The sequence below is a fragment of the Gadus chalcogrammus genome, chromosome 2 (assembly GCF_026213295.1).
Source record: "Gadus chalcogrammus isolate NIFS_2021 chromosome 2, NIFS_Gcha_1.0, whole genome shotgun sequence".
Lineage (NCBI taxonomy): Eukaryota > Metazoa > Chordata > Actinopteri > Gadiformes > Gadidae > Gadus > Gadus chalcogrammus.
Genome location: NC_079413.1, coordinates 945,946 through 970,195, shown reverse-complemented (window position 1 = coordinate 970,195; position 24,250 = coordinate 945,946). Strand labels below are relative to the sequence as shown.

Here is a 24,250-nt window from a genome sequence, read left to right as displayed (position 1 = left end):
CCTGCTTGAGTGTCTGGGTCTAAATATTTCAGCATTTGTTGGATAAGATTTAATCTAATTTTATGTGCCAGGACGTACAAACATGCAAAGAGTGCATAAGAGGGGTATTTTTTAGGAGAGTAAGGGAGGAGATGGGGCGGTGGGGGGGTGAGGCGATGCAGAGTCCAGGTGAACTCTGAACAGGTGAGTCTCTTCCGGGAGCTGGTGAGCGCCTCTGCGGTCCTGAGTCGCCGGCAGGGCGCTCGTGCTACCATTGCGGTGCAAAACAGAGAAGCGTGGTGACTCTTTGGTTCGACATTTGGCTGCTCTTAGCGACGGCGGTAGCAGGCGTCCAGCTGAGGTAGTTGAGCGGAGCCCTCGAGCTGGGGTTGTTTGGTCTGACCAATGCTTGGAGATAGGCGGGTTGATTACGCTCATTATGAGTCTGGGGTGGGGACTGCCACCTCCCAATAGAAAGGGCAGATGAATAATGGTTTTATTTAATTGATATCTAAATTGTATTCTCGACAGACCATAATATGCCAGCCTCTTTATAGGCACATCCCTTTCCAGGCGGATTATTTGCTGGAAATATGCAATTCACACCATTTGGTAGAATCACCCACGCGTGACCTCTGTTGCATGCCAACATTGCGGAACACAATGGCAGGCGTGTCGCGGTTGATTATAATGGACCACTGTGTTGGAGGTCAGCTGACCTGTGAAGCACGGGGCTTGGACTCAACTTCGCTTTTTGAACACAAAGATATTGCATCCAGCATTAATTAACAAAACTTTTTTTAAATGTATTTTTCATTCTAGGTTCAGGGAGGAATTTTCGTGAAATTGTAACATGCTGTTAAACAGACGAAGTTTGCTGATAGCCCTGAGGAAGCCGAACCACGACCCCTGCTGGCGGAGTCCCAGTATGGCAGCCTCACCTCTCCTTTTACTCCATCTCCACTCTCTCCTCTGGTGTTCCGCAGGGATGGATGCTCTCAAAGTACCCTGAAGCCAAGAAAGTCCGACCGCACTTTATTAACGTGTTTGTTTCTGAGACACGTGAATGGCTCCGCCCCGCCCACTCGATCCAGGGCTCTTTCTGTCCGGACTGGGAAATAAGGAAGCGAAACTTAGCAGACGCGTCGCCTGAGCCTTTAACTATGATACGCTGACTGGAAGTCGATCAGGACACTGGCGGTCTGCGGAACATATGTTGTAGGCTACCTACTAATCGAGCACGATGCTAGAAGAAGAACACATACGAAGGTACGATAAACGCTCAAATGTCAAACTCCGTCTGCTATTGTGGTTTTGGTTTACTTAAGCAAAATTTATAGTGAACAACTATAACAGGTCCGACTCCTTTGGACATTCCTCCACTAAGTCTGTGTGCTGCTGCTTATATGGCGATCTACCAGGTGGAATTGAAGGAAATAATATATCAACGGTTATTGTTACCAAATGTTAATCTAGTTGTTTATCCTCAGACCAAACGCGGTGGAGATGTTGCAGTCGTACGTCTCCGACACTCTGGACTGCTTCGACACAGTGACCGCATTCTGTTACACTAACTTCAAATGGGTGCTCTGGAGGGAGACAGAGCTGGAGCTGATAAGGGACATCCAGGAGCGGGCCAGCCGACTGAACCGTGGGTTCCTCCAGGTGTTCAAGTCAACAGAAAAAGGAAAAGCCTTCGGGGAATACCTTCGCCCCAAGAGTTCAGGCACTAGACGCGAGGAGCTGGAGAAAGAGCTCGCTACTGTGCTGAAAAACACTCGGGAAGGAGTGGAGAAACTCACCTGCTTCCTGGATGCTGTGGAGAAGCTCGCAGTAACTTCTCTGCAGGTGTTCACGGGCGGAGAAGAGGTGGTGAAGCTGTCTTTGGGGTTCAGCCTGGAGAGTGTGAAGGCCATCATCTTAGCTGCCCGGCTGGTCTGTCCTCTCCTCCTGCACTTCAAGAGAGATGCTGAGGTCTTCTTCACGCCCAGCCTCCACAACGTGGCCGTCTTTGCGGCTGAGTTAGACAAATACGTCCGCACCACTGAGAATATCTGTAAAACGATTGGCGCAAGGTAGGCTGTCTGGGATCGCGACTGAAGATGCATTGATCGATTCATTCACAATTCCCACACAGTATTCCAAAGTATTATTGAACTGAACCCTGTCATTTAAAATGTTTCTTCTGTATGTATATGTATGTATGTATATGTATGTACACAGGGGTGGACTGGGACAAAAATTCAGCCCTGGCATTTTCTGTCCAGACCAGCCCACTACATTATCAGCACTAGGGGTGGGACGAGACGAACGGGATGAACCCTGTACTTTATTAAAACAATTTAATCAAGTACATGCATCCGAATAATAGTACAGCACTGCAAATAGCAGTTGTTGCTTTTTTTGTTTTTGTTTTTCAAGTTTGTGTCTCTTGTGCTGCTGACAAGAAAGTTATGAAACCTGAACAGGAAGTTAACAGACAACCTGTGGTCGCTGCATCTCAAACCCCCATATCTAAATATCTTCAAAACCCTTGTTAAATATCACACTTGATCCAACGCTAAATTCCCTCTTGCAGTTTTTAGTCGGTGAATGTGAAAATCTTTTGATGTAAGCCCAGCATTAGTTAAAACTAGACTCGGACAATAATAACAATAACAAAATATCCTGACAAATAATCTAAATAGAAACATATTACAGACAGTAGCAGCATTAGAGCTGAAAATTGTGACTCAGTCATTGTGAAACCATAAATAGAGAATTTAATGTTTTTTATCTGTAGCTGCGAGAAAAAGTCTAAGACATGAATTACAGGTCTGAACAGATATGCACTCATATTAGCCGTTAGACTTTTTCACACAGCTATAGATAAAAACAAAAAATATCAATTCTCTATTTATGGTTAGATTTATATATATTGCCTTACTTCCTCGTCCGCAGCCAGCCAGCTACACTCCTCACCAAATTCATGACCTGCAAGAAACAGCAAACAGAACTTGTACTCAGTATCTGTGTACTGAGTGACAAGTGTATGTAGCCATGTAGACTTTTTGTGACGTAGTGACACTTAGTGAACAAATTTACCCGTCATGAAGGATGACTTAAGTCTCAAAAGAGCCCTAAGACCTACCTGCATAACTGTGCCATTAATGACAACGTCAATAATGGCACAGATTGCCCTCCTAACCATCCCTGGAAGAGAGGGATCCCTCCTTCTGCGTTCCTTCTCAGGATTTCTTCCTTTCTAATTAAGGGAGTTTTTTCTTGCCCTCTGGGGGGCTAGGGTCAGTGGGGGGGGGGGGGGGGGGGGGGGGGGGGGTCATATATATGGCTTGTTAAGACCTTTGAGACTGGACCTGTGCTTAAGGGCTACACAAGTAAAATGTAATGTATTTGATTTTAATTCCCAGCTTTACTGTCGGCTTCGGGCACAAAAGACGCCGCCAGCCTTTGGTTGAGTTTTCGGAGGATCTCACGGAGGAGGACCTGCAGAACACCCTGGCCCACGTCAAAGCCCTCTCCAGTCTCAGGTGAGCAGGAGCATTACTGCGGGACCCGGCTGCCAGTCGTCCTCGTGGTCCCACAAATCAGGGTTTAGATCGGTACTTCAAACACAAATAGCAAAATAGTTCTCTTACTCAGATTGAGGGTGACATTTTTCAGGGAGATTCATTGACATCATTCACGTTTTATAAATATCAACATTCATAACCATCCCCATGAGATATGACAAACTTTTAAGTACTGAATTGGAAGTAGACTTAATCTGTTGTTATAAAAAGCTAAGTTGTTTCATGGTAAGGTACCGAGGGCACTTATTGAAAGCTAGCTGTAGAGATTTGATTGCTGTTTTATTATAAATGAATCAATTCAAGCCAATACACGTGGAAAGATTTGTCGTATTGATTATCCTCAGGAATATCTTCAAGGGTTAATAACCTATTTTCATCTTTTCCATTCCGCCGTTCAGGAGGGACCAGGACTTCAGACTGGTGTTCTTATTCCAGGAGCAGTCAGTCTCTAGCTTCGTCGACCAGTTCAGCGAGTGTCTTCCCAGAATGCTCCAGTTCCTCGATGAGATGGAGGGCTGTGCCGTCCAGCTGGACCGGATTAGCATGGGCTCCAAGATCTCCACTGTGGCTGGGAGCTCGGTGGGGGCCGTGGGGGGGGTCATGGCCATCGTGGGTCTGGCTTTAGCCCCGGTGACAGCTGGGGTGTCTCTGGGTCTGACCATGGGGGGGGTGGGTCTGGGGGTCACCAGTGGTGTAAACAGTGTAGTCACCACAGTAACGGAGATAGCGGTCAATAAAACCCATCAAACGAAAGCCAACGAAGGCTTCCAGAGCTTCATGGAGGATGTGGAGAGAATCCAGGTGTGCCTGGATGAGGTGACCAATCAGAGGGAAGAGGTGTTAGGAGAGGATTATGTTCATGCGTTAAAGGGAGGAGCCAAGGTTGTCAGAAATGTAAGTACAATTGGCAAAGGCATAGATGTCCTTGTGGACGGCCTTGATGACGTAGGGATGGCAGCGGTCCGTGGGCCAGCCGCCCTCTCCAAGGCCGCCAGGGCTGGGTTCATCACCCTCAACGCTGTGTTCCTCGGTTTGGACATCTTCCTCATCTGCAAGGACAGCATCAGTTTGGCCAAAGGGGACAAGAGCGCCATCTCCCAGTTCATCAGGGCCAGGGCTGCCCTCCTGCGCTCGATGCTCGACGCGTGGCAGACGATGCACGAGGCCCTGCGCTGTGGGCTGCTGGAGTCCAAACGGGGCCGCAATTTACTGGAGCAGCCTTTGAATCCGCTGACGGAGGCCACGGAGGACAATGTCCGATCAAACGCAGGAGTTGTCGGTGTGGTGAGCACATGATGAGAAGAAGTGGGTCCATGTTGACGTTTGGCCGTCGGTGCTCTTGTACGTTTGGTAACTTGTAGGCCGACAGGATCTTCTTCAGTGTCTCTTCGGAGGAGTCCCATGTGAGCAGGCTGCATGGCTGCCCTCAGGGTGTGTTCATGTTGGTCCTCATACGACACACCAAGTTAGATAAATAGATAGATAAACCTGAACACACGGGTGTGTGTGCAGGTTGCACACATATCCTGAGTTATTGCATTCTGCAGATGTTTAGAAAGAAAATAAATTTTCTGGCACCAGACGCAATATTATCAATTGTTTAAAATGTGTGTGTATTCTGTTTGTGGTTTTATGATTCAATGTTTAATCTGCCAAACTAAACCTTCCTTTAATGTTTGTGTATTCTTTAATGTGACAGCCCACCAATTAAAGGCTTCTTCATTGCCAACCTGCTTGAGTGTCTGGGTCTGGGTCCATCATCATCACCTCTTTATGGGGGTTCCTGTTTCTCGTGCTACAGGGTTCACTAGCTCTTGGCTGTTGGTCCCCTTTCAACCTTTGACTCTATGGTTTTAAAAGAAAAACATACAATATGTCAATTGAATGAATGCATTGAATATATATAACTCATATAACTATGACTCATTGTGTATAACTCATAACTAATCTAACTATGAGTTAGAACTAGAGTTATAACATAGCTATCATAGAACTAGAGTTATAATAACATAAATATCGTTCTATTCCATGTAGGCTTTTCCTTATGGACTAAGGTGAGGCTGTGAACGGAGCCCCATCAAGATCCTCCTGCTTGACACTAAAGAATGATTGAGGGTCGAGGTTTCTTTTACAACACAGCTTTATTTGCTGGTGAGGAACACACATACAACAGCGGCAAATTCTCCGGATCTACCCACGTGCTGGTTACGTTGTTAAGTAGTTTACTGCCATAGATCATAGCGCTGTCATAAAACCTTAACTCAGTATTGCCATTCACGGTCATATGTGACAGATCCCAGTCACAAAGACCTCAGTCATAAAGACCCAAGTCACAGAGACCGTAGTCACAAAGATACTGCATCAAGCATTAAGTAACAGAACCGTTTTTTTTTATATATATATATATATATCTTTCATTCTAGGTTCAGGAAGGGATTTTTGGGGAATTGTAACATTCAGTTAAACAGACGAAGATTGCTGATATCCCTGAGGAAGCCGAACCACGAACCCTGCTGGCGGAGTCCAAGTATGTCAGCCTCTCCTCTCTTGCTCCTTTTCCCCTCTCCCCCCTCTCCGCAGGGCTGGATGCTCTTTCTGTCCGGACCTTGGACCTATTAAAGAAGGTCCGGACTGGGAAATAAGGAAACCGATACTTAGCAGACGCGTCGCCTGAAGTTGTGAACTTGTGACTGTGACACGTTGCCTAGAAGTCGATCAGCACATTGGCTGTCTGCTGAACATATATTGAATCTACTAATCGACAACGATGCTAGAAGAAGACCACATACAAAGGTATGACTAATTCTCAAACGTCAAACTCTATCTGCTATTGTGGTTTCGGTTTACTTAAGCACATTTAAAGTGAACCACATTCCTCCACTATGTCTGTGTGCTGCTGCTTATATGGCGATCTACCAGGTGGAATTGAAGGAAATAATTGATCAACGTCCTGTAAACGGTTATTGTTACCAAATGTTAATCTAGTTGTTTATCCTCAGACTAAACGCGGAGGATATGTTGCAGTCGTACGTCTCCGACACTCTGGACTACTTTGACACAGTGACCGACTTCTGTAACGAAAACTCCAAATGGAGGCTCGAGAGGGAGACAGAGCTGGAGCTGATGAGGGACATCAAGGAGAGGGCCAGTCGACTGAACCGTGGGTTCCTCCAGGTGTTCAAGTCTACAGAAAAAGTCAAAGCCTTCTGGGAATACCTTCGCACCAAGAGTTCAGGCTCTAAACGCGAGGAGCTGGAGAAAGAGCTCGCTACTGTGCTGAAGAACACTCTGGAAAGAGTGAAGAAGCTCACCTACTTCCTGGATGCTGTGGAGAAGCTCGCAGTAACTTCTCTGCAGGTGTTCACGGGCGGAGAAGAGGTGGTGAAGCTGTCTCTGGGGATCAGCCTGGAGAGCGTGAAGGACATCATCTCAGCTGCCCGGCTGGTCTGTCCTCTCCTCCTGCACTTCAAGAGAGATGCTGAGGTCTTCTTCACGCCCAGCCTCCACAACGTGGCCGTCTTTGCGGCTGAGTTGGACAAATACATCCGCACCACTAAGATTATCTGTAAAACGATTGACGCAAGGTAGGCTGTCTGGGATCGCGACTGAAGATGCATTGATCGATTCATTCACAATTCCCACACACAGTATTCCAAAGTATTATTGAACTGAACCCTGTCATTTAAAATGTTTCGTCTGTATGTATATGTATGTACGTATGTATTTCTATAATGGCACCGATTGCCCTCCTCACCATCCCTGGAAGGAGGGATCCCTCCTTCTGCGTTCCTTCTCAAGATTTCTTCCTTTCTAATTAAGGGGGAGTTGTTTCTTGCCCTCTGGGGGGCTAGGGTCAGTGGGGGTCATATATGTGGCCTGTTAAGACCTTTGAGACTGGACCTGTGCTTAAGGGCTACACAAGTAAAACTTAATTGATTTGATTTTAATTCCCAGCTTTACTGTCGGCTTCGGGCACAAAAGACGCCGCCAGCCTTTGGTTGAGTTTGCGGAGGATCTCACGGAGGAAGACCTGCAGAACACCCTGGCCCACGTCAAAGCCCTCTCCAGTCTCAGGTGAGCAGGAGCATCACTGCGGTACCCGGCTGCCAGTCGTCCTCGTGGTCCCACAAATCAGGGTTTATAACAATAATAATAACGTATTTTCATATTTTCCATTCCGTCAGGAGGGACCAGGACTTCAGACTGGTGTTCTTATTCCAGGAGAAGCCAGTCTCCGGCTTCGTCGACCAGTTCAGCGAGTGTCGTCCCAGAATGCTCCAGTTCCTCGATGAGATGGAGGGCTGTGCCGTCCAGCTGGACCGGATGAGCATGGGCTCCAAGATCTCCACGGTGGCTGGGAGCTCAGTGGGGGCCGTGGGGGGGATTCTGGCCATCGTGGGTCTGGCTCTAGCCCCGGTGACAGCTGGGGTGTCTCTGGGTCTGACCATGGGGGGGGTGGGTCTGGGGGTCACCAGTGGTGTAAACAGTGTAGTCACCACAGTAACGGAGATAGCGGTCAATAAAGCCCAGCAGGAGAGAGCCAACGAAGGCTTCCAGAGCTTCATGGAGGATGTGGAGAGAATCCAGGTGTGCCTGGATGAGGTGACCAATCAGAGGGAAGAGGTAGTAGGGGAGGATTATGGTCATGCGTTTGAGGGAGGAGCCAAGGTTGTCAGAAATGTAGGTAAAATTGGCCAAGGCATATATGACCTTGTGGACGGCCTTGATGACGTAGGGATGGCGGTAGCCCGTGGGCCAGCCACCCTCTCCAAGGCCGCCAGGGCTGGGTTCATCGGCCTCAACGCTGTGTTCCTCGGTTTAGACATCTTCCTCATCTGCAAGGACAGCATCAGTTTAGCCAAAGGGGACAAGAGCGCCATCTCCCAGTTCATCAGGGCCAGGGCTGCCCTCCTGCGCTCGATGCTCAACACGTGGCAGACGATGCGCAAGGCCCTGCGCTGTGGGCTGCTGGAGTCCAAACGGGGCCGCAGTTTACTGGAGCAGCCTTTTTTTGCAGTCTGATCAGTGCCTCTTTAAGTTACACCCAGTGCTTCATAGCCTTTGAGGAACAAAGAAGTACACAGATGAACAAGGAAACAAGGAAAGTTTATCTCAAGTCCATCATAGTTGTGATGTTTGTGGGTTGCTTTTGTTTTTTCCTTTTGTGGAAAAAAACCCTGATTCTGTAAACCAGGGAAAAAGTAGAAAGAAGGAAAACACAACTGCAATAGGCCTACGATAAATATATGTTAGTGCTTTTCCGCACGCTTAAAGAAATAACCAAATAAAGAAATGACCAAAATAAGCGAAGTGTGGATTTCTTGTGTGAGGGACGATGCATGGAACTCTACCTGGTACTTTATAAAGGCAGTGGAGAGACTTCGCCACAGGGTGGCGCCCATGCTGCTTTAATTAACACCATGTAGTGACATGTTTTTTATTGGTCGTCATGAAAAAAAACAAAAGGGGTAACACTGTCGATATTTATCAAATAAAACATAGGGGGTAACACAGTTGTTTTTCTTTGGTCGTCATGAAAAAAAAAACAAGGGGTAACACTGTCGTTTTAATCAAATGAAACATGAGGGGTAACACTGTAGTTTTTATCAAATGAAACATAAGGGGTAACACTGTCGTTTTTTATTGGTCGTCATGAAAAAAACATAGGGGGTAACACTGTCGATATTTATCAATTAATACATAGGGGGTAACACTGTCGTTTTTATCAAATGAAACATGAGGTGTGACACTGTCATTTTTCTTTGGTCATCATGAAAAAAACAAGGGGTAACGCTGTTGTTTTTTATTGGTCGTCATGAAAAAAAACATAAGGGGTAACACTGTTGTCTTTGTCAAATCAAATACAAGGGGTAACACTGTCGTTTTTTATCAGTCGTCAGGAAAACACCATAAGGGAAATAGACATACACACATACATTTTAATGTCATGTATATCCTCTTTATTGATGATTGATTATTGTGTATTGTCATCTCCTCAGTGGTGCAGTGGAGTGCACTCTGTCTGACCCACTGGCGACGCGGCTCAATATCTGAGGACAACACAATATCTTTAATTTGAAACGTAATGCTAACATGTCTATTGCACTGTGACATAACCACAGACATATTGAAATTACAAATCTCAGTGGGAAGTGGACAGAGCTGTGAGCTAACCCCCTGGAGACCGGGGTTCAAGTCCGGTTGATGCCTTCTGTTGGAAGACTCTTATCTCTATTTCGTGCGAATTATAGAGTCAAGTATAACCTTTGTGATTACTATATCCGGTTTCTTGATGCTGCATTGATATATTAGGAGGATAACACTCTAAACAGCTCAGTTTCGGATCCCTGCAAAAACGTTGACAGGGGTGCCACGGTCGTTATTTATTGGTCAACATGGAAAAAACATGAGGGGTAACTCTATTGTTTTTTATCGGCTCTCATGAAATAAATATAAGGGGAACACTGTCGATATTTATCAAATAAAACATAGGGGGTGACACTGTTGTTTTTCTTTGGTCGTCATGAAAAAAACACAAGGGGTAACACTGTTGTTTTTATCAAATGAAACATAAGGGGTAACACTGTCGTTTTTTATCGGTCGTCATGAAAAAAACATAAGGGGTAACACTGTCGTTTTTATCAAATAAAACATGAGAATTAACACTGTCTTTTTTAAAAAAATGAAACAAGGGGTAACACTGTCCTTTTTTATCGGTCGTCATGAAAAAAACATTAGGGGTAACACTGTCGATATTTTTCCATTAAAACATAGGGGGTAACACTGTCGTTTTTATCAAATGAAACATGAGGGGTGACACTGACGTTTTTCTTTGCTCGACATGAAAAAAACCATAAGGGGTAACACTGTTGTTTTTTATTGGTCGTCATGAAAAAAACATAAGGGGTAACACTGTTGTTTTTTATTGGTCGTCATGAAAAAAACGTAAGGGGTAACACTGTTGTTTTTTTATTGGTTGTCATGAAAAAAAAACATAATGAGTAACACTGTTGTTTTTTATTGGTCTTCATGAAAAGAAACATAAGGCGTAACACTGTTGTTTTTTTATTGGTCGTCATGAAAACCCATAAGGGGTAACACTGACTAAATGTAACGAATAAAACATAGGGGATAACAGGTGTGTGTGCGTGCGTGCGTCACTTCCGGTCTCGGAGCATTCATAGCGTTCCTGTTCGTCTTTGTGATTGTGGCATGGAATTGGCTAGTCGTTGTTCACGTCTCTTCTGGTAGAGCCCATGGGACCTATGAGATCGAAAAATATGTATGGGTTCCAGTGGAGAGAAAGTAATTATCTTGTGATCCCAGTCTTTATATGCCCCGGATTACACATATGTTGTTTGTGGATTTAAATGATAATTTTTCATGTCAAGAGTTGGACCGATAAATGTGCAATTGTTCAGTTAAAGGCACCCAGTGCAACTTTATGTAAACATTCAATGAAAAATAAACATTAAATTTCTAGTCTTTTTTACACGTAGTAAGTTTTAATAACTCCATACCATTACATATCGACATTCAAGGAGCAAAGATGAGACGTCGCTGTGCGGTGAGAACTGATAGAAAATCGTAAACAACAACAATCGCCGGTGGGGAGAAGCCATTTTTCCATTGACTGGAAGCCTGCTTTATTTATTGTAGGTTACAAAAAATAAAGAAAATGGCGGCATTGTTGTTGTTATCGATTTTCTATCAGTTCTCACCACACAACGACGTCTCATCTTTACTGCTTGAATGTCGGTATGTAATGGTATGGAGTTATTGAAACTTACTACGTGTAAAAAAGACTAGAAATTGAATGTTTATTTTTAAGCCTCGAAAGTTGCACTGGGTGCCTTTAAAGGCTGTAGAGAAAACACAATGAGAAAGACTACATGTCTCGTATGTGCCGTCCCGCTCCCTGCGACTGGCGTGGACAAGACCGACAGTCTCCCCATCGGCATAAAGGCTCGATTCCACCGGAGGCGTACGCGCCGCGGCACGGCTGCGCCGCGGTCCCCGCTGCTGATCGTTTCCACGCTAATCAATGAGACCATTTCCACCGGGCGCGCCGCGGAACGTTTCAGCAGCGTCCCAGGAGCGGCGTGCCGCACTGCGGCGCTATCTTCCGTCGCACTTCTATTTTTGCCGCGAGCTGCTGCTAAACCGCGTACATTTTTTACAGAGCAGATCGAGCAGGGCAGGAAGTGAAAAAGTAAAAGCCATAGATCATCCAGTCAATTTTCAAAATAAAACACAATACTCAGCTCATGTAACTTCACATCAACATTATTACGTCATGACCGGTGGCACCAGGTCAGCAGTCAATCAATCAGAGGGTCGGCAACATGGACGACGAGAGACTCATTGTCAAAGTTCAGCAACATGAAGTCATTTATGTACCAAATCATCCTTTTTATAAGGAAAATGTCAGAAAGGACAAATCGTGGCATTTAATTGCAATAGTTTTGGGAGTGGAAGGTGAGTAGGCCTACATTAGGTTTAGGATTATCGTGTGATCTCGTGATCTTGCGTGAATACGGCTGGCTCGCAAGGCAGCGCTACGCTGACGTTACGCGCCTGGTAGGAATGGACGCAGGGCAGAGGACGCAGCCGTTCCGCGGTGCGTACGCGTCCAGTGGAATCCCGGTGTAAGGAGGCCGCCTTAACAACAATAGGGCCTTGACTACCCATTTATTGAAAAAAATATATATATATTTTTTTATATATATAGTTATATTTTTTCATTATTATGCAATAACAAAATACAAAACTCTTGCAGGTAAGGAAAAAATACCATTAAGTACAAAAATGAAATAAATAATGCATTGGTAATACTGTTCAAACAATAGTTGTGCCATAAAGCTTTTTGAATAGAATTGGAATTGGCGGCATCAGGTGGTTGTATATATTATGACGAACTGAAACACACCCTGAAAAACAATCTTGTTGTAGCCGCATGCCAATCACTACCATCTCATAGAAAACAATGTGGCTGTTCACCCATGTCAATCACTACCATCTCATAGAAAACAAACTGGCTGTACCGCATCTGCCGGGGAGTGGTTCTTTGGTTCTTTTGCAAACTAACTCAGGCTTTGTTCTTACTTGTTCGTGAGTGATAATAAAGTCTTTATCTCATACGCTCCACCACATATTTGGTGTCACAAACAGGATTGAAAAAAAGGGACCGCCGCCAGCTGCTAACCTGCCGGACAGGGTTCGGCACGGTACACACAAAACTGAGTGGCCGCTCATCTTGACCAAAGGTAAGCTACGTTTTTGCTGATTAGAACGGAAATCTGGGATCTGTTCCTGCCCCATCCTAAAGCAAAGCAGCAGGTAAAGTGTCTCTTCAAATTAACAAACCATTTGGTACACAGGAAATAAAAGTAAAAGAGAGAGGAAGGCTGCAGATGATTGATGTGCGCACACTAACCATATAACGCTCTGTGGTTTACTAACCACACCGTTACTAACCATACCGCTCTGTGGTTCACTAACCATACCGCTCTGTGGTTCACTAACCATACCGTTACTAACCATACCGCTCTGTGGTTCACTATCCTTACCGCTCTGTGGTTCACTATCCTTACCGCTCTGTGGTTCACTATCTTTACCGCTCTGTGGTTCACTATCCTTACCGCTCTGTGGTTCACTATCCTTACCGCTCTGTGGTTCACTATCCTTACCGCTCTGTGGTTCACTATCCTTACCGCTCTGTAGGCCGTTCATGATAACACATTTTTCTGGGCGATTAATTGCCCCAGAAATGATTGCGATAAGCGATAATATTGCAGTCTTTCAACAATTATAATGATAATGGCATAATAATGCAAGTACACCCTACACTTTTATTTTTAAAGAAACCTGGAACTCGACGTCTGGAAGACACTTAAAATATCCAGAATAAATTAACAAAACAACCAAAAACAATAAATAAAAAGTATATTTTAACAAAAAATGCTCGAGGGGGTTTACTCGTTGTGCCCTGTAATTATCTGCCCGAGCCCGATTTAAACCTGACGTTTGTTACTTAGACCTACTCTGCTAAATATATATATATAATATAGATAAATATAGATAATGTATAGAACGCTGGTCATTATCGGGAAAATAAGCCCCGACGAGGTTAAGCTTCAGGTGATGGGCAGTCGTCCAAGTGCTGATGTCTACCAGACATTCTGAAAGGCGTAATGTGGATAAACTGGGACTTGGTTCACATTCATGAGATAAGGCTATTTGGCAATCTCTGCAAAACAAAACTAAGATCCTGAGACTAAGATTGTGTTCAGATAAGATTTAGGTGACACGAATACCCAAGGTGATGCGAACGAATACCAAATAATATGGTTATATAATAATAATATAATGTTTGTCAAATGGTTGGGGTGGAAGGAGGCTTTCAGTTCATGGATTTCTGAAAATGTGCTGGTACCCACGTGAAGAGAAATAGGATGCCGTATGACCTGCAGTGAACCCTTGCTGTGACAGGATAAGAACTTCTCTGAAGGAGGCTGCTGAGGGGTTTCATGTGCCACTACCAAGTAAATAAAGTGATCGTCACATGAGATCTTATGACGAGAGTCTTATGGCCGCTGGTCATTTGGAATACAGAGTCTCTTCAGTGTCAGCAAGTGTTTTCATTAAAAAGCTTTCTATTTCGCCGGGTAAGGCCCCATGCCAGCCTGAGCATGAGTTGACAGAAGGGATAGGGTTCTTAAAGAGAGAGAGAGTATTAGGAAGGAGGAGGGCATGTTACTTAGGTTACCATCGTAACCTGAGTTGTATGTACCTGGTACTGAATTTGTGAAAGGTAAAGCCAGTAGAACAATAAGCTGAAATACAAATGACGTGGTATTGTTTAAATCACAGTGCTGAATTAAATCTGACACTGTGGAGTCACTGTTTCAGATTAAGTGGACTTGTTTTCCAAGTGCACGTTTCCAGGAAGTCCACAAAAGTCAATTACCGGCTACCGTAAATTATATAATAGAGGCGCAAATACATTTAAAATAACAATCTCCCCTCTTGATACTTGGCTGTTTAAAATAAATTGGCGCCTCTTGCCTTGACTTGTGTTGACTTCCTGGAAGCATGCACCACCGGTAAGGCACAGACTTGGAAAACATTATTTTTTAATAAACTCCCGGTATGAATTGTATCTTGCGATACAACGTAGCCTCTCTGTATTACAAGCAAGTGTAGCCACCGATATCCGTGATTCTGCCCATTTATAGCTATTTCGGTTTGCTAATATTTAAACTTTATTTTAGAAATATCAAGATTAATGTCGACATGTTGACTTTATTCTTGAAATGTCGAGATTTATCTTGACATTTCAAGAATAAAGTAAACATGTCGACATTAATGTGAGTGACTATAACATTCTTGAGCTCTCAGCGGAGTTCTCACTTGCCCACCTTTAGATGGTGAAAGTAAACGAAGGAAGCCCTCTGATTGGACGGGCAAGACTGACAAGTAGGCGGGCCTAGGCCGGTCCCGGCCCGCCGGCTACGCCTCTGGTAACCACAACAAGACCGGTAACCACAACAAACCCTGTGAAGCAGAACCCTCACGAAAGCCCCCTCCAAGAATGCCTGCCCCTCTCCCCATCTCCTCTCATTCTGTGTTGGGGTGGCTAGAGGTAGGTGCTGGCCAGTACTAGGAACCACATGTTGAGACATTAATTTGTATTTTGGAACCAGGGATTTATTTTGGTTTATTTATTTTTGGACAGTTTTTTTAAGTAAATAAATCTTCACAGTTTTTTACCAAACGGAATTGCCCCTCGTTTTTGTCCACACTCCAGGCCAGTGAGTCCGTATCCCAAATACTCGTGGTGAACATGTCGGTCCCTCTCTTTTGGAACCAGTGGTGGGAATGTGACGCCATCTGAGAGGCTGGAGAGATGAGGGGGAGGGGGAGGAATCGGTGGACAGCGACGACGATTGAGCAGAGGCTGTCCAGAGGCTTTCGAGCAGGAGCAGTGCTAGAGGGAGTGCCCAGAGGCAGCTGAAACAGCTCCTGATCCAGCACCGGCACCGGCACCTGTACCTCCAGATGCACCAGGCACCGGGCCCAGCGCCTGCACCAGTAGCCTGGCCCAGGGAGGCCATCCCCAAGCTAGGAGAGGATCACCAACTGTCTGAGTCTGTCCACCCATCACCAACTGTCTGAGTCTGTCCAACCAATAACCAAGTGTCGGAGTTTGTCTACCTAGAACTATAGGTGAGAGGCTCTGTAAACCTGTGGTAGAGCCTCTTTTTCGGAGTCTGTCCACCCATAAGGAAACGTCGGAGATTGTCCACCAATGGTTATGTGTTAGAGGCAGTATTACTGCCTCTAACACACTAATTAAGTAATTAGTTACTTATTACTAGTTACTTCTGTAAATTGTAATGAGATTACTTTGCTAGTTACTGCATTTGAAAAGTAACTTCACTACTTATTACTTTACTTTCCCGTTTCTTAATTAACTGTGGATACATCACTTCGTGTTTATTGTATAAATCTATACAAAATAGCATATAAAACCATATGAAAGAACAATATCCCTGACTTCACAAAGAAATGCCTCACTGTAAAATCCACAAACAACAGGATAAAGTAGGCTATGGTGAGGTCAATCAGTAGCAACACACACGTTTCCAAACACAGGCTTTGGGAAACATGAGAACAAAAATTAAGTGGTCAATGAAAAATATAAAAAGGTCACTTTATCCCCTACAATTAAAACAGAAATGCACTAAAGCGGCGGTGAAACATGCTGTTACTTTATGGGGTCCAAAGGCTGTATGAACCGGATCTATTTCGCAAGCTATGACATTGTAAGTTTTTCTTCCCCTCACCCTCTTGCAGGCAAGTGCAGCCTCCTCAAGTGCTGTCTGTCCAGTGCAGCATCATTCCTTACGAGGCACCAAAAAGTGCATTATTTTTCGATCTCGTTACAACCGTTTACGTCAGAACCGGTTCCCTACTGGAACCGAGTGTCGCTGCTCAACCCTATTCCTAAGTAACTTTTGTTGTTGGCGGACCAAATGTCTGTGGTGGTGGACACATGATCCAGGAAGGACTCGAAAATTAATTTGAGCTTCAATTCCATGTCGGTATAAAACTGCTTCAGGTAGGCTAATGGGAAAATGTTTTCCTGTCGGATGTTGGCTTGGGAGTCCGGCGATTTTATCTAGAGTTTTTCTAAATCTGGGCGATTCAATAGTCGACAGGACCAGCATGTCTTCTACAATGAATCCTGCAACTAGCCTGTCTTTCCGTGTCACTTGCTTCTGCGCTCCAACACTCGAACACTCCTTCGCACAAGCAGCTACGTCACTCAAATCTATCGCTATGGCAACGTGCCGAGGCAAGCATGCGCTGCAGACACACAGGCAGCACGCATGCACGCACCACAACAGAACAGAACTTTACACGCAGGCAAACACGGCTTGGGTGACGCAGGGAAGGGCGTTACTATAGTCTAGTAAAGCAGTGTAGTTACCGATATTTTAAATGTAATGCGTTACTTTACTTTGTTAAAAAAAAAAGAGTAATATCGTTACTGTAACGCGTTACTTTGAAACGCGTTACTTTGAAACACGTTACATTGTAACACGTTACAGTAAGTCAATATACTGTAACGTGTTACTTTGTAACATGTTACTTTGTAACACGTTACCCCAAACACTGGTTAGAGGCTCTGTAAACCAGTGTTGGAGCCTCTTTTCATCACGCCACCCTGTTGGCGAGACTCCAGAGGAGGAGGGAAATGTGAGAAAGTTACCCCTTCTCACGGTTTCTCCCCTTCCAGCAAAGTGATTGTGGTATTTGTGCTTCCGTCGCAGTAGGGAGCAGTATGTTAGTCCATCCAGCCTTGCCCAGGACATTTTACCCCATGTAAATGGTATGGCCTAACTTACCTTGATTGGTCCACCTGGGACAAATTGCTTGCCTTATTTAAGGGCTGTATCATTCTGTGTTGGGGTGGCTGAAGGCAGGTGCTAGCCAGTACTAGGAACCATATGTTATGCTAGGTCAAGCTATGCTATGATGCTAAATTGCTAACAGCTATTATTTTTGAGACATTCATTTGTAATTTGGAACCAGGGATTTGTTTTGGCTGTTTTTTAAGTAAATAAAACTTCTTTACCAAACGTTGGTCCCTCACAGTCCCCTTGGGGACATTTTTCTCATTGAATGAGACGGAGACACATGACCGTTAACCACCTCGACATAAATACAACCACTGACCCCAAAATCATATTTCCCATGTAAAACAAGGACACATATAGGGACATTAGACTTTAGACTGACATCAACACACAATCCCCTGGCTACAGTTCGCAAAGTGCATAGTGGCCAGTATTTCATATGCCATCAGAATAAATAAATACAATTGGTAAAAAAATATGTCATGTAAGACAATAGTGTGTTCCCTGGTTAGACCCGCTATGCAGGGGAATTAAAACCTTCATTTTATTGATTGTTGAATGAATGACTGTTATGTCCTATTTTTGGAGAGACCTGGGCAACGAAATCTGCCACCTGAGGGTAATGGTTCAAAGGTGGTGAAAAGTGGTAGTTTTGTATTTTGTCTGCTTTACTCATTACTCTCACACATCAAACTCTGTCTGCCACTGTGGTTTTGGTTTACTTAAGCAACTGTATAGTGAACAACTATAACCAGTACTCGAGTTGTAAAAATATCAGGGGTGGATGGTTGAATGGATTTAACGGGACAGATAATTTGTGCTGATGACAGCGCATATGGTGGGAGACAAACCGTGTACCCTTTTGATTGTTTAAGCACAAAGATAATGCTGTCAGGCTGCCAACCCCATTCTCCCATATCTCATGGTAGCTTCCAAAGAGTTTCATAATCTTGCTTTGAAATCATTAGCCAAGCAATAGCTTTGAAGCCAAGACTTGACATAAACATCAAGGGTGGGAAAACCGTCCACGTAAAGTTTATAGCATTCTATTCAATGTTACACAGGCTCTGTATTCTGCAGACTGCTCTAGAACTTGTTTTAAGTTTGTATATAAACAACTCGCACATGTGTGGTGCGCATGCAAATTGACGTGACGTCAATTTAAAACAAATTGTCGTGTCAAGACTCATTATATGTGCACGTTCCCCTCGTCCACAGTATTTTAGCCTATTCAATATGCTCAAAAACTAAATGTTGAAATAGTGGTAATAGTGGTATATTTCCACAGTCATTGATAAAATATCTGTTTAAGAAGGGGGATGATTTTGACCATCTTTATTTCAGAGGGGGATGCCATCCCCCCCTCATTTCGAGTACTGACTATAACAGGTCTGATTATTTTGGTCATTCCTCCACTCATTCTGTGCCCTGCCTTTATGGTGATCTAACAGGTGGAATGGAAGGAAATAATCAACGTCCTGTAAGCGGTTATTGCTACCAAATGTTAATCTAGTTCTTTATCCTCAGACCAAACGCGGTGGAGATGTTGCAGTTGTACGTCTCAGACACTCTGGACTACTTTGACACAGTGACCGACTTCTGTAACGCAAACTCCAGATGGATGCTCCAGAGGGAGACAGAGCTGGAGCTGATGAAGGACATCAAGGAGAGGGCCAGCCGACTGAACCTTGGATTCCTCCAGGTGTTCAAATCTAAAGAAAAACGCAAAGAATTCGGGGAATACCTTCGCACCAAGAGTACAGGCAATAAAAGCGAGGAGCTGGAGAAAGATCTGGCTACTGTGCTGAAGAACACTCTGGAAGGAGTGGAGAAGCTCACCTGCTTCCTGGATGCTCTGGAGAAGCTCGCAGTAACTTCTCTGCAGGTGTTCACGGGCGGAGAAGAGGTGATGAAGCTGTCTTTGGGGTTCAGCCTGGAGAGTTTGGAGGACATCATCTTAGCTGCCCGGCTGGTCTGTCCTCGCCTCCTGCACTTCAAGAGAGATGCTGAGGTCTTCTTCACGCCCAGCCTCCACAACGTGGCCATCTTTGAGGCTGAGTTGGACAAATACATCCGCACCACTGAGAATATCTGTAAGACGATGGATGCAAGGTAGGCTGTCTGGGATCACGACTGGAGATGTATGGATCGATTCATTCACATTTCCCACACAGTATTCCACAGTATTGAAATACTCATTTAAAATGTTATGTGTGTATGTATGTGTGTATGTGTGTATGTGTGTATGTATGTATGTATGTATGTATGTATGTATGTATGTATGCATGTATGTATGTATGTATGTATGTATGTATGTATGTATGCATGCATGCATGTCAATAATGGCACAGATTGCCCTCCTAACCATCCCTGGAAGGAGGGATCCCTCCTTCTGCGTTCCTTCTCAAGATTTCTTCCTTGATACATAAGGGAGTTTTTTCTTGCCCTTTGGGGGGTAGGGTCGGGGGTGGGAGGGTCAAATATGTGGCCTGTTAAGACCTTTGAGACTGGACCTGTGCTTAAAGGCTACACGAATAAAATCGTATTGATTTGATTTTAATTCCCAGCTTTACTGTCGGCTTCGGGCACAAAAGACGCCGCCAGCCTTTGGTGGAGTTTGCGGAGGATCTCACGGAGGAGGACCTGCAGAACACCCTGGCCCACGTCAAAGCCCTCTCCAGTCTCAGGTGAGCAGGAGCATCACTGCGGGACCCGGCTGCCAGTCGCCCTCGTGGTCCCACAAATCAGTCTTTAGATAGGTACATGATACACAAATACCAAAATACTTTCTCTTACTCAGCCATTTAAGTGCAAACGGGCCGTTTTATTGAATATCACTTCATAATTGATTCGACCAATCATGTTAACCAATCATTAGGAACAGCTTACTAGTTATAACGGTGCCTTTTGGTGTCTTGTTGCCGGCCCAGGCTCTGTGCGGTCATCCCCCAGAAGCTCTTTATTTATAAATATCATTGACATTCAGAACCATCCCCATGAGATATGACTAACCTGGAAGTAGACCTAATATGTTGTTATTCACCAAGGCTAAGTTGTTTCATGGTAAGGTACCGAGGGCACTTATTGAAACTTAAGCTAGCTGTAGAGATTTGATGGCTGTTTTATTATAAATGAATCCATTCTAACCTACAAATCGAAAGGTTTGTTAATATTTATAATCATCAGCAATGTCTTCAAGGGTTAATAACATATTTTCATCTTTTCCATTCCGTCGTTCAGGAGGGACCAGGACTTCAGACTGGTGTTCTTATTCCAGGATAAGTCGGTGTCGGGCTTTGTCAACCAGTTCAGCGAGTGTCTTCCCAGAATGCTCGAGTTCCTCGATGAGATGGAGGGCTGTGCCGTCCAGCTAGACAGGATGAAGAAGGGCTCTAAGATCTCCAGGGTGACTGGGAGCTCAGTGGGGGTCCTTGGTGGGGTCATGACCCTTGCAGGTCTGGCTCTAGCCCCGGTGACAGCTGGGCTGTCTTTGGGTCTGACCGTGGGGGGGGTGGGTCTGGGGATCACCAGTGGAGTAAACTATGCAGTCACCACAGTAACGGAGATAGCGGTCAATGAAGTACAGAAGAAGAGAGCCAACGGAGGCCTCCAGTGCTTCATGGAGGATGTGGAGAGAATCCAGGCATGCCTGGATGAGGTCATCAACCAGAGGGAAGAGACATTGGGAAAGGATCATTTGGATAGTGCTAAAGGAGCTGCAGGAGTGGTTTCTGCAGTTAGTGGAATTGGTTTCAGTGCTCGTTCAATTCATAAAGCTAGATTGGCTGCAAGAATTCCAGGAATAGCAGAGCAAGCAGCAAAGGGAACCCGGGCTGTGACCCAGATGGCTGTTGGTATTGGGTTGAATGTCCTTTTCATTGGTCTGGACATCTACACCATCTGCACAGAAAGCATCAGTTTGTCCAGAGGAGGACAGACTAAAGCCTCCGAGTTCATCAGAGCCAGGGCTGTCCTTCTGCGCTCAGAAGTGGACTGTTGGACAAGAATCCATGACTCTGTGGGTACTGGCATGAAGCAATTTGAGAGTAGGGAAAATGTTCTTCAGAGCTCATTCAGAAATCAATTATAATGCTCTCTCTTGCATTTGTATTTAATTGTTGGACCAACAGGGAGAAATCTCTCATCCTAAATCTCATGAGATTGACACATATTCAGAAACCTTATAGTATCTGAAGAAGCAGTGTATTGTGTGCGCTCTGATATCGGTATATTCTGTGTTGCAACACAACGCATGATGAGTCAGGAGCTGTTGGTTCTTCAGGTTTCTGGTTCTTGGTGCAGTAGAACATTACAGTACTTGTTTCTCTGCTTGAGTCCAAGGTAGGACATGTTTGCGTGCAACACATATCTTAAAAGTAAACACCCACCTGTCTTTTCTTACCTTAAGTGTGTGTGATTTTTAACTGTTGTCTTCCCTGAACGACCATTGATTATTGATACAATTGCTCTTCAATTATGTTACCCTATTAATGTACATTTTGAGTGTGGCAAAATGAAAGCCAACAAAATAATGGATTTGATTGCCTCGGTTTCTGTCTGCTTTAGGAAACGCACAAAAATTAGGTCAAATAAAGTCTATAGGCCATAGACAAAATGCTGATGGTTTTTGTACATATTTTGTAATTGTAGGCTTATAATAAACAAGCCTTGGTGATTTATGGCACACATATAAACTTATTTTTTTACACGTGCAGACAATATTAGTATATTCATAGAAAAATAAAATTGGAACTCGATTTTACGTTAAGTAGTAATCAGTTCTAATTCGTTTTAAGGAACAGCATGACCCAAAATAAAACTATTCTTGATTAAGTTTTCTGACGTTCAGTCAATCATTGATTGAGCCTTCATTGACCTTCGCCGTAGTGCCCCCTAGTGTTCATCTGGGAACATCTCGAAAAGAGAGCTATGGGGAAGATAAGCGATTCTCTGTTTAGGCATAAGGGTTATATCGGTCTGACTACAGCACAATACATCGAATCCCTTCGGAGCTTTGAGATCCGTGACAGCGACTTTTATGTATGAATAAAGACGCATTGTCACAGAGCTTTAGTCTGAGCTTCCTACTCCATTTATTCAACAAACTAACTCACGCATGCGCGACTCGCATCAAGAGTGCAAAACCAATTAGAATATGGGATGTCGTAGACATGCGTAACATAACATTCATTGTTGCAGCAATGTCAAACATAACACCAAGGTGACTCGAACAAATACAAAATACTATGGTATCTGTCAAATGGTCCGGGTGGCCGGAGGCAGTGGCGAAGCTAGACCTTTTTGGGGTGGGCTCAAGCCCACCCAAAACTTGCCTTAGCCCACCCAATCATTTCGTCCTCAAATCTAATATTCTACCTTTTTTTTTTTTTTTACTCAAGCAATGAGAGAATGGATCCTGTACACTAATGAACAGACACAACTGGGCTAGTGAAATCGAGCGCAACCTTCCCGCAGGAATCTCTACCCTCTGATTGGTGGGTGGGCGTCTCCTGTTTGACAAAACCAAAAAGGCAGCACGAGCAAACTTAACATAGTTTCTGCTGTTTTGTCCGTCAAAAAGGCTTGCTAGTCTTTATCAGAAAATCCACGATTTCCAGCTGTGTTATAACATGACCAGCTAATAATAATAATAATAATTTTAAAACCTTCACATAATCTGTCAGATGACTATTAAATGACAGGTGAGCAGGAGCATCACTTACATTATAAGGCGATTCCATCTATGCCTCCTCTTGAATTGCTTCATGTTTTAGTCAGCTTGGGCTTGCAAAGCCGGTAGCATGATAAACTTGATAAGGAGCAAGGAGCAGAAAAGTTGACATGGGTGCTAATTTCCATTTGAAAAAAAAACTCTGGCCTTATTTTATCAGCTGCGGGCGTATTCATTGCCATAACAACGTGAGCTAATCAACAAGTACAACATTACTTGTTCTAATACTATGAGACTCATGAAAACGCCCTCAGCTTATAAAAGGTGTGGCGAGCGGCAAACGGGACTTAGTGTCTTATTTATTTATTTTAATAAGTTACTTATTTTATTTTAAATAAACATAATACCAAGGGTCAGAAGTTTTACAAGAATTTTGATCGTACAAAGTCATGACAGAGGGACTTGGTGTCTTTATTCATGCTTGAAAGATGAACATATATATATATATTTTTTTTGAAAGGGAATAAGCAGATGTTATCTCCGCTAATTGTATTAATCTGAATCAATAAATATTAGCAGGTTCTCAATATTGAGAACCACTGGTCTAGAAGATGTTGTACTTGTTGATTAGCTCACGTTGTTATGGCAATGAAAACGCCCACAGCTGATAAAATAATGCCAACGGTTTTGTTTTAACTGAAAATGAGCACCCTTTTTTGCATCAGAAGTTTTATAAAAATGTATTGATCCCTGAAAGTGAGACAATGTAGTTTATTGCTCCCGAAATAGTGGTATGTTTCTCATATTATTAACCTAGTACATTTTGTACCAATGTGTTTCAGTGTAAATAAAAAAAGGGGGGAAATATGGTCATTTTTGAGTGAAACTTACACAAAGGAAATTTAATATACCTCAAATTTGTTATTACAGTTCACATCCATTGATTATTCCGTCATCCAAACAGTATTTTTTCCTTTCGTCACTTTAACTGCATTATTGAGCTGACAGTGCCAGCTTTTGGCTTAGACGTACAACAGCATAGTAACTAATAAAATAAAGGTTGTAGAATAAAAAAATCTTGGACAGGACTTTATATAGGCTAC

The 24,250-nt window shown here is 43.9% G+C and overlaps 3 protein-coding genes across 6 annotated transcripts; all 3 read left to right on the top strand.

Moving 5' to 3' along the window:
- Nucleotides 1-428: 428 nt before the first annotated feature.
- Nucleotides 429-5,349, top strand: LOC130405134 (uncharacterized). Its single transcript, XM_056610127.1, has 4 exons — nucleotides 429-1,248; nucleotides 1,470-2,054; nucleotides 3,390-3,509; nucleotides 3,950-5,349. Exons 1-4 carry the CDS (start codon nucleotides 1,223-1,225, stop codon nucleotides 4,845-4,847), a joined length of 1,629 nt encoding a protein of 542 aa, XP_056466102.1. The 5' UTR covers nucleotides 429-1,222; the 3' UTR covers nucleotides 4,848-5,349.
- Nucleotides 5,350-6,235: 886 nt separating this feature from the next.
- Nucleotides 6,236-8,842, top strand: apol (apolipoprotein L). The gene is made up of 4 exons (XM_056610161.1): nucleotides 6,236-6,344; nucleotides 6,551-7,135; nucleotides 7,506-7,625; nucleotides 7,736-8,842. Exons 1-4 carry the CDS (start codon nucleotides 6,319-6,321, stop codon nucleotides 8,571-8,573), a joined length of 1,569 nt encoding a protein of 522 aa, XP_056466136.1. The 5' UTR covers nucleotides 6,236-6,318; the 3' UTR covers nucleotides 8,574-8,842.
- Nucleotides 8,843-11,735: 2,893 nt separating this feature from the next.
- Nucleotides 11,736-24,003, top strand: LOC130405165 (uncharacterized). Of its 4 annotated transcripts, XM_056610171.1 has the most exons (7): nucleotides 11,736-12,029; nucleotides 12,723-12,890; nucleotides 14,978-15,195; nucleotides 15,361-15,779; nucleotides 19,004-19,588; nucleotides 20,044-20,163; nucleotides 20,717-24,003. In XM_056610171.1, exons 5-7 carry the CDS (start codon nucleotides 19,020-19,022, stop codon nucleotides 21,564-21,566), a joined length of 1,539 nt encoding a protein of 512 aa, XP_056466146.1. In that variant the 5' UTR covers nucleotides 11,736-12,029; nucleotides 12,723-12,890; nucleotides 14,978-15,195; nucleotides 15,361-15,779; nucleotides 19,004-19,019; the 3' UTR covers nucleotides 21,567-24,003. The 4 variants fall into 4 exon arrangements, with proteins under 4 accessions (XP_056466146.1, XP_056466172.1, XP_056466163.1 ...); XM_056610178.1 differs by lacking the exon at nucleotides 11,736-12,029 and having other exon boundaries at nucleotides 12,546-12,817; XM_056610197.1 differs by lacking the exons at nucleotides 11,736-12,029; nucleotides 14,978-15,195; nucleotides 15,361-15,779 and having other exon boundaries at nucleotides 12,545-12,817.
- Nucleotides 24,004-24,250: the final 247 nt, after the last annotated feature.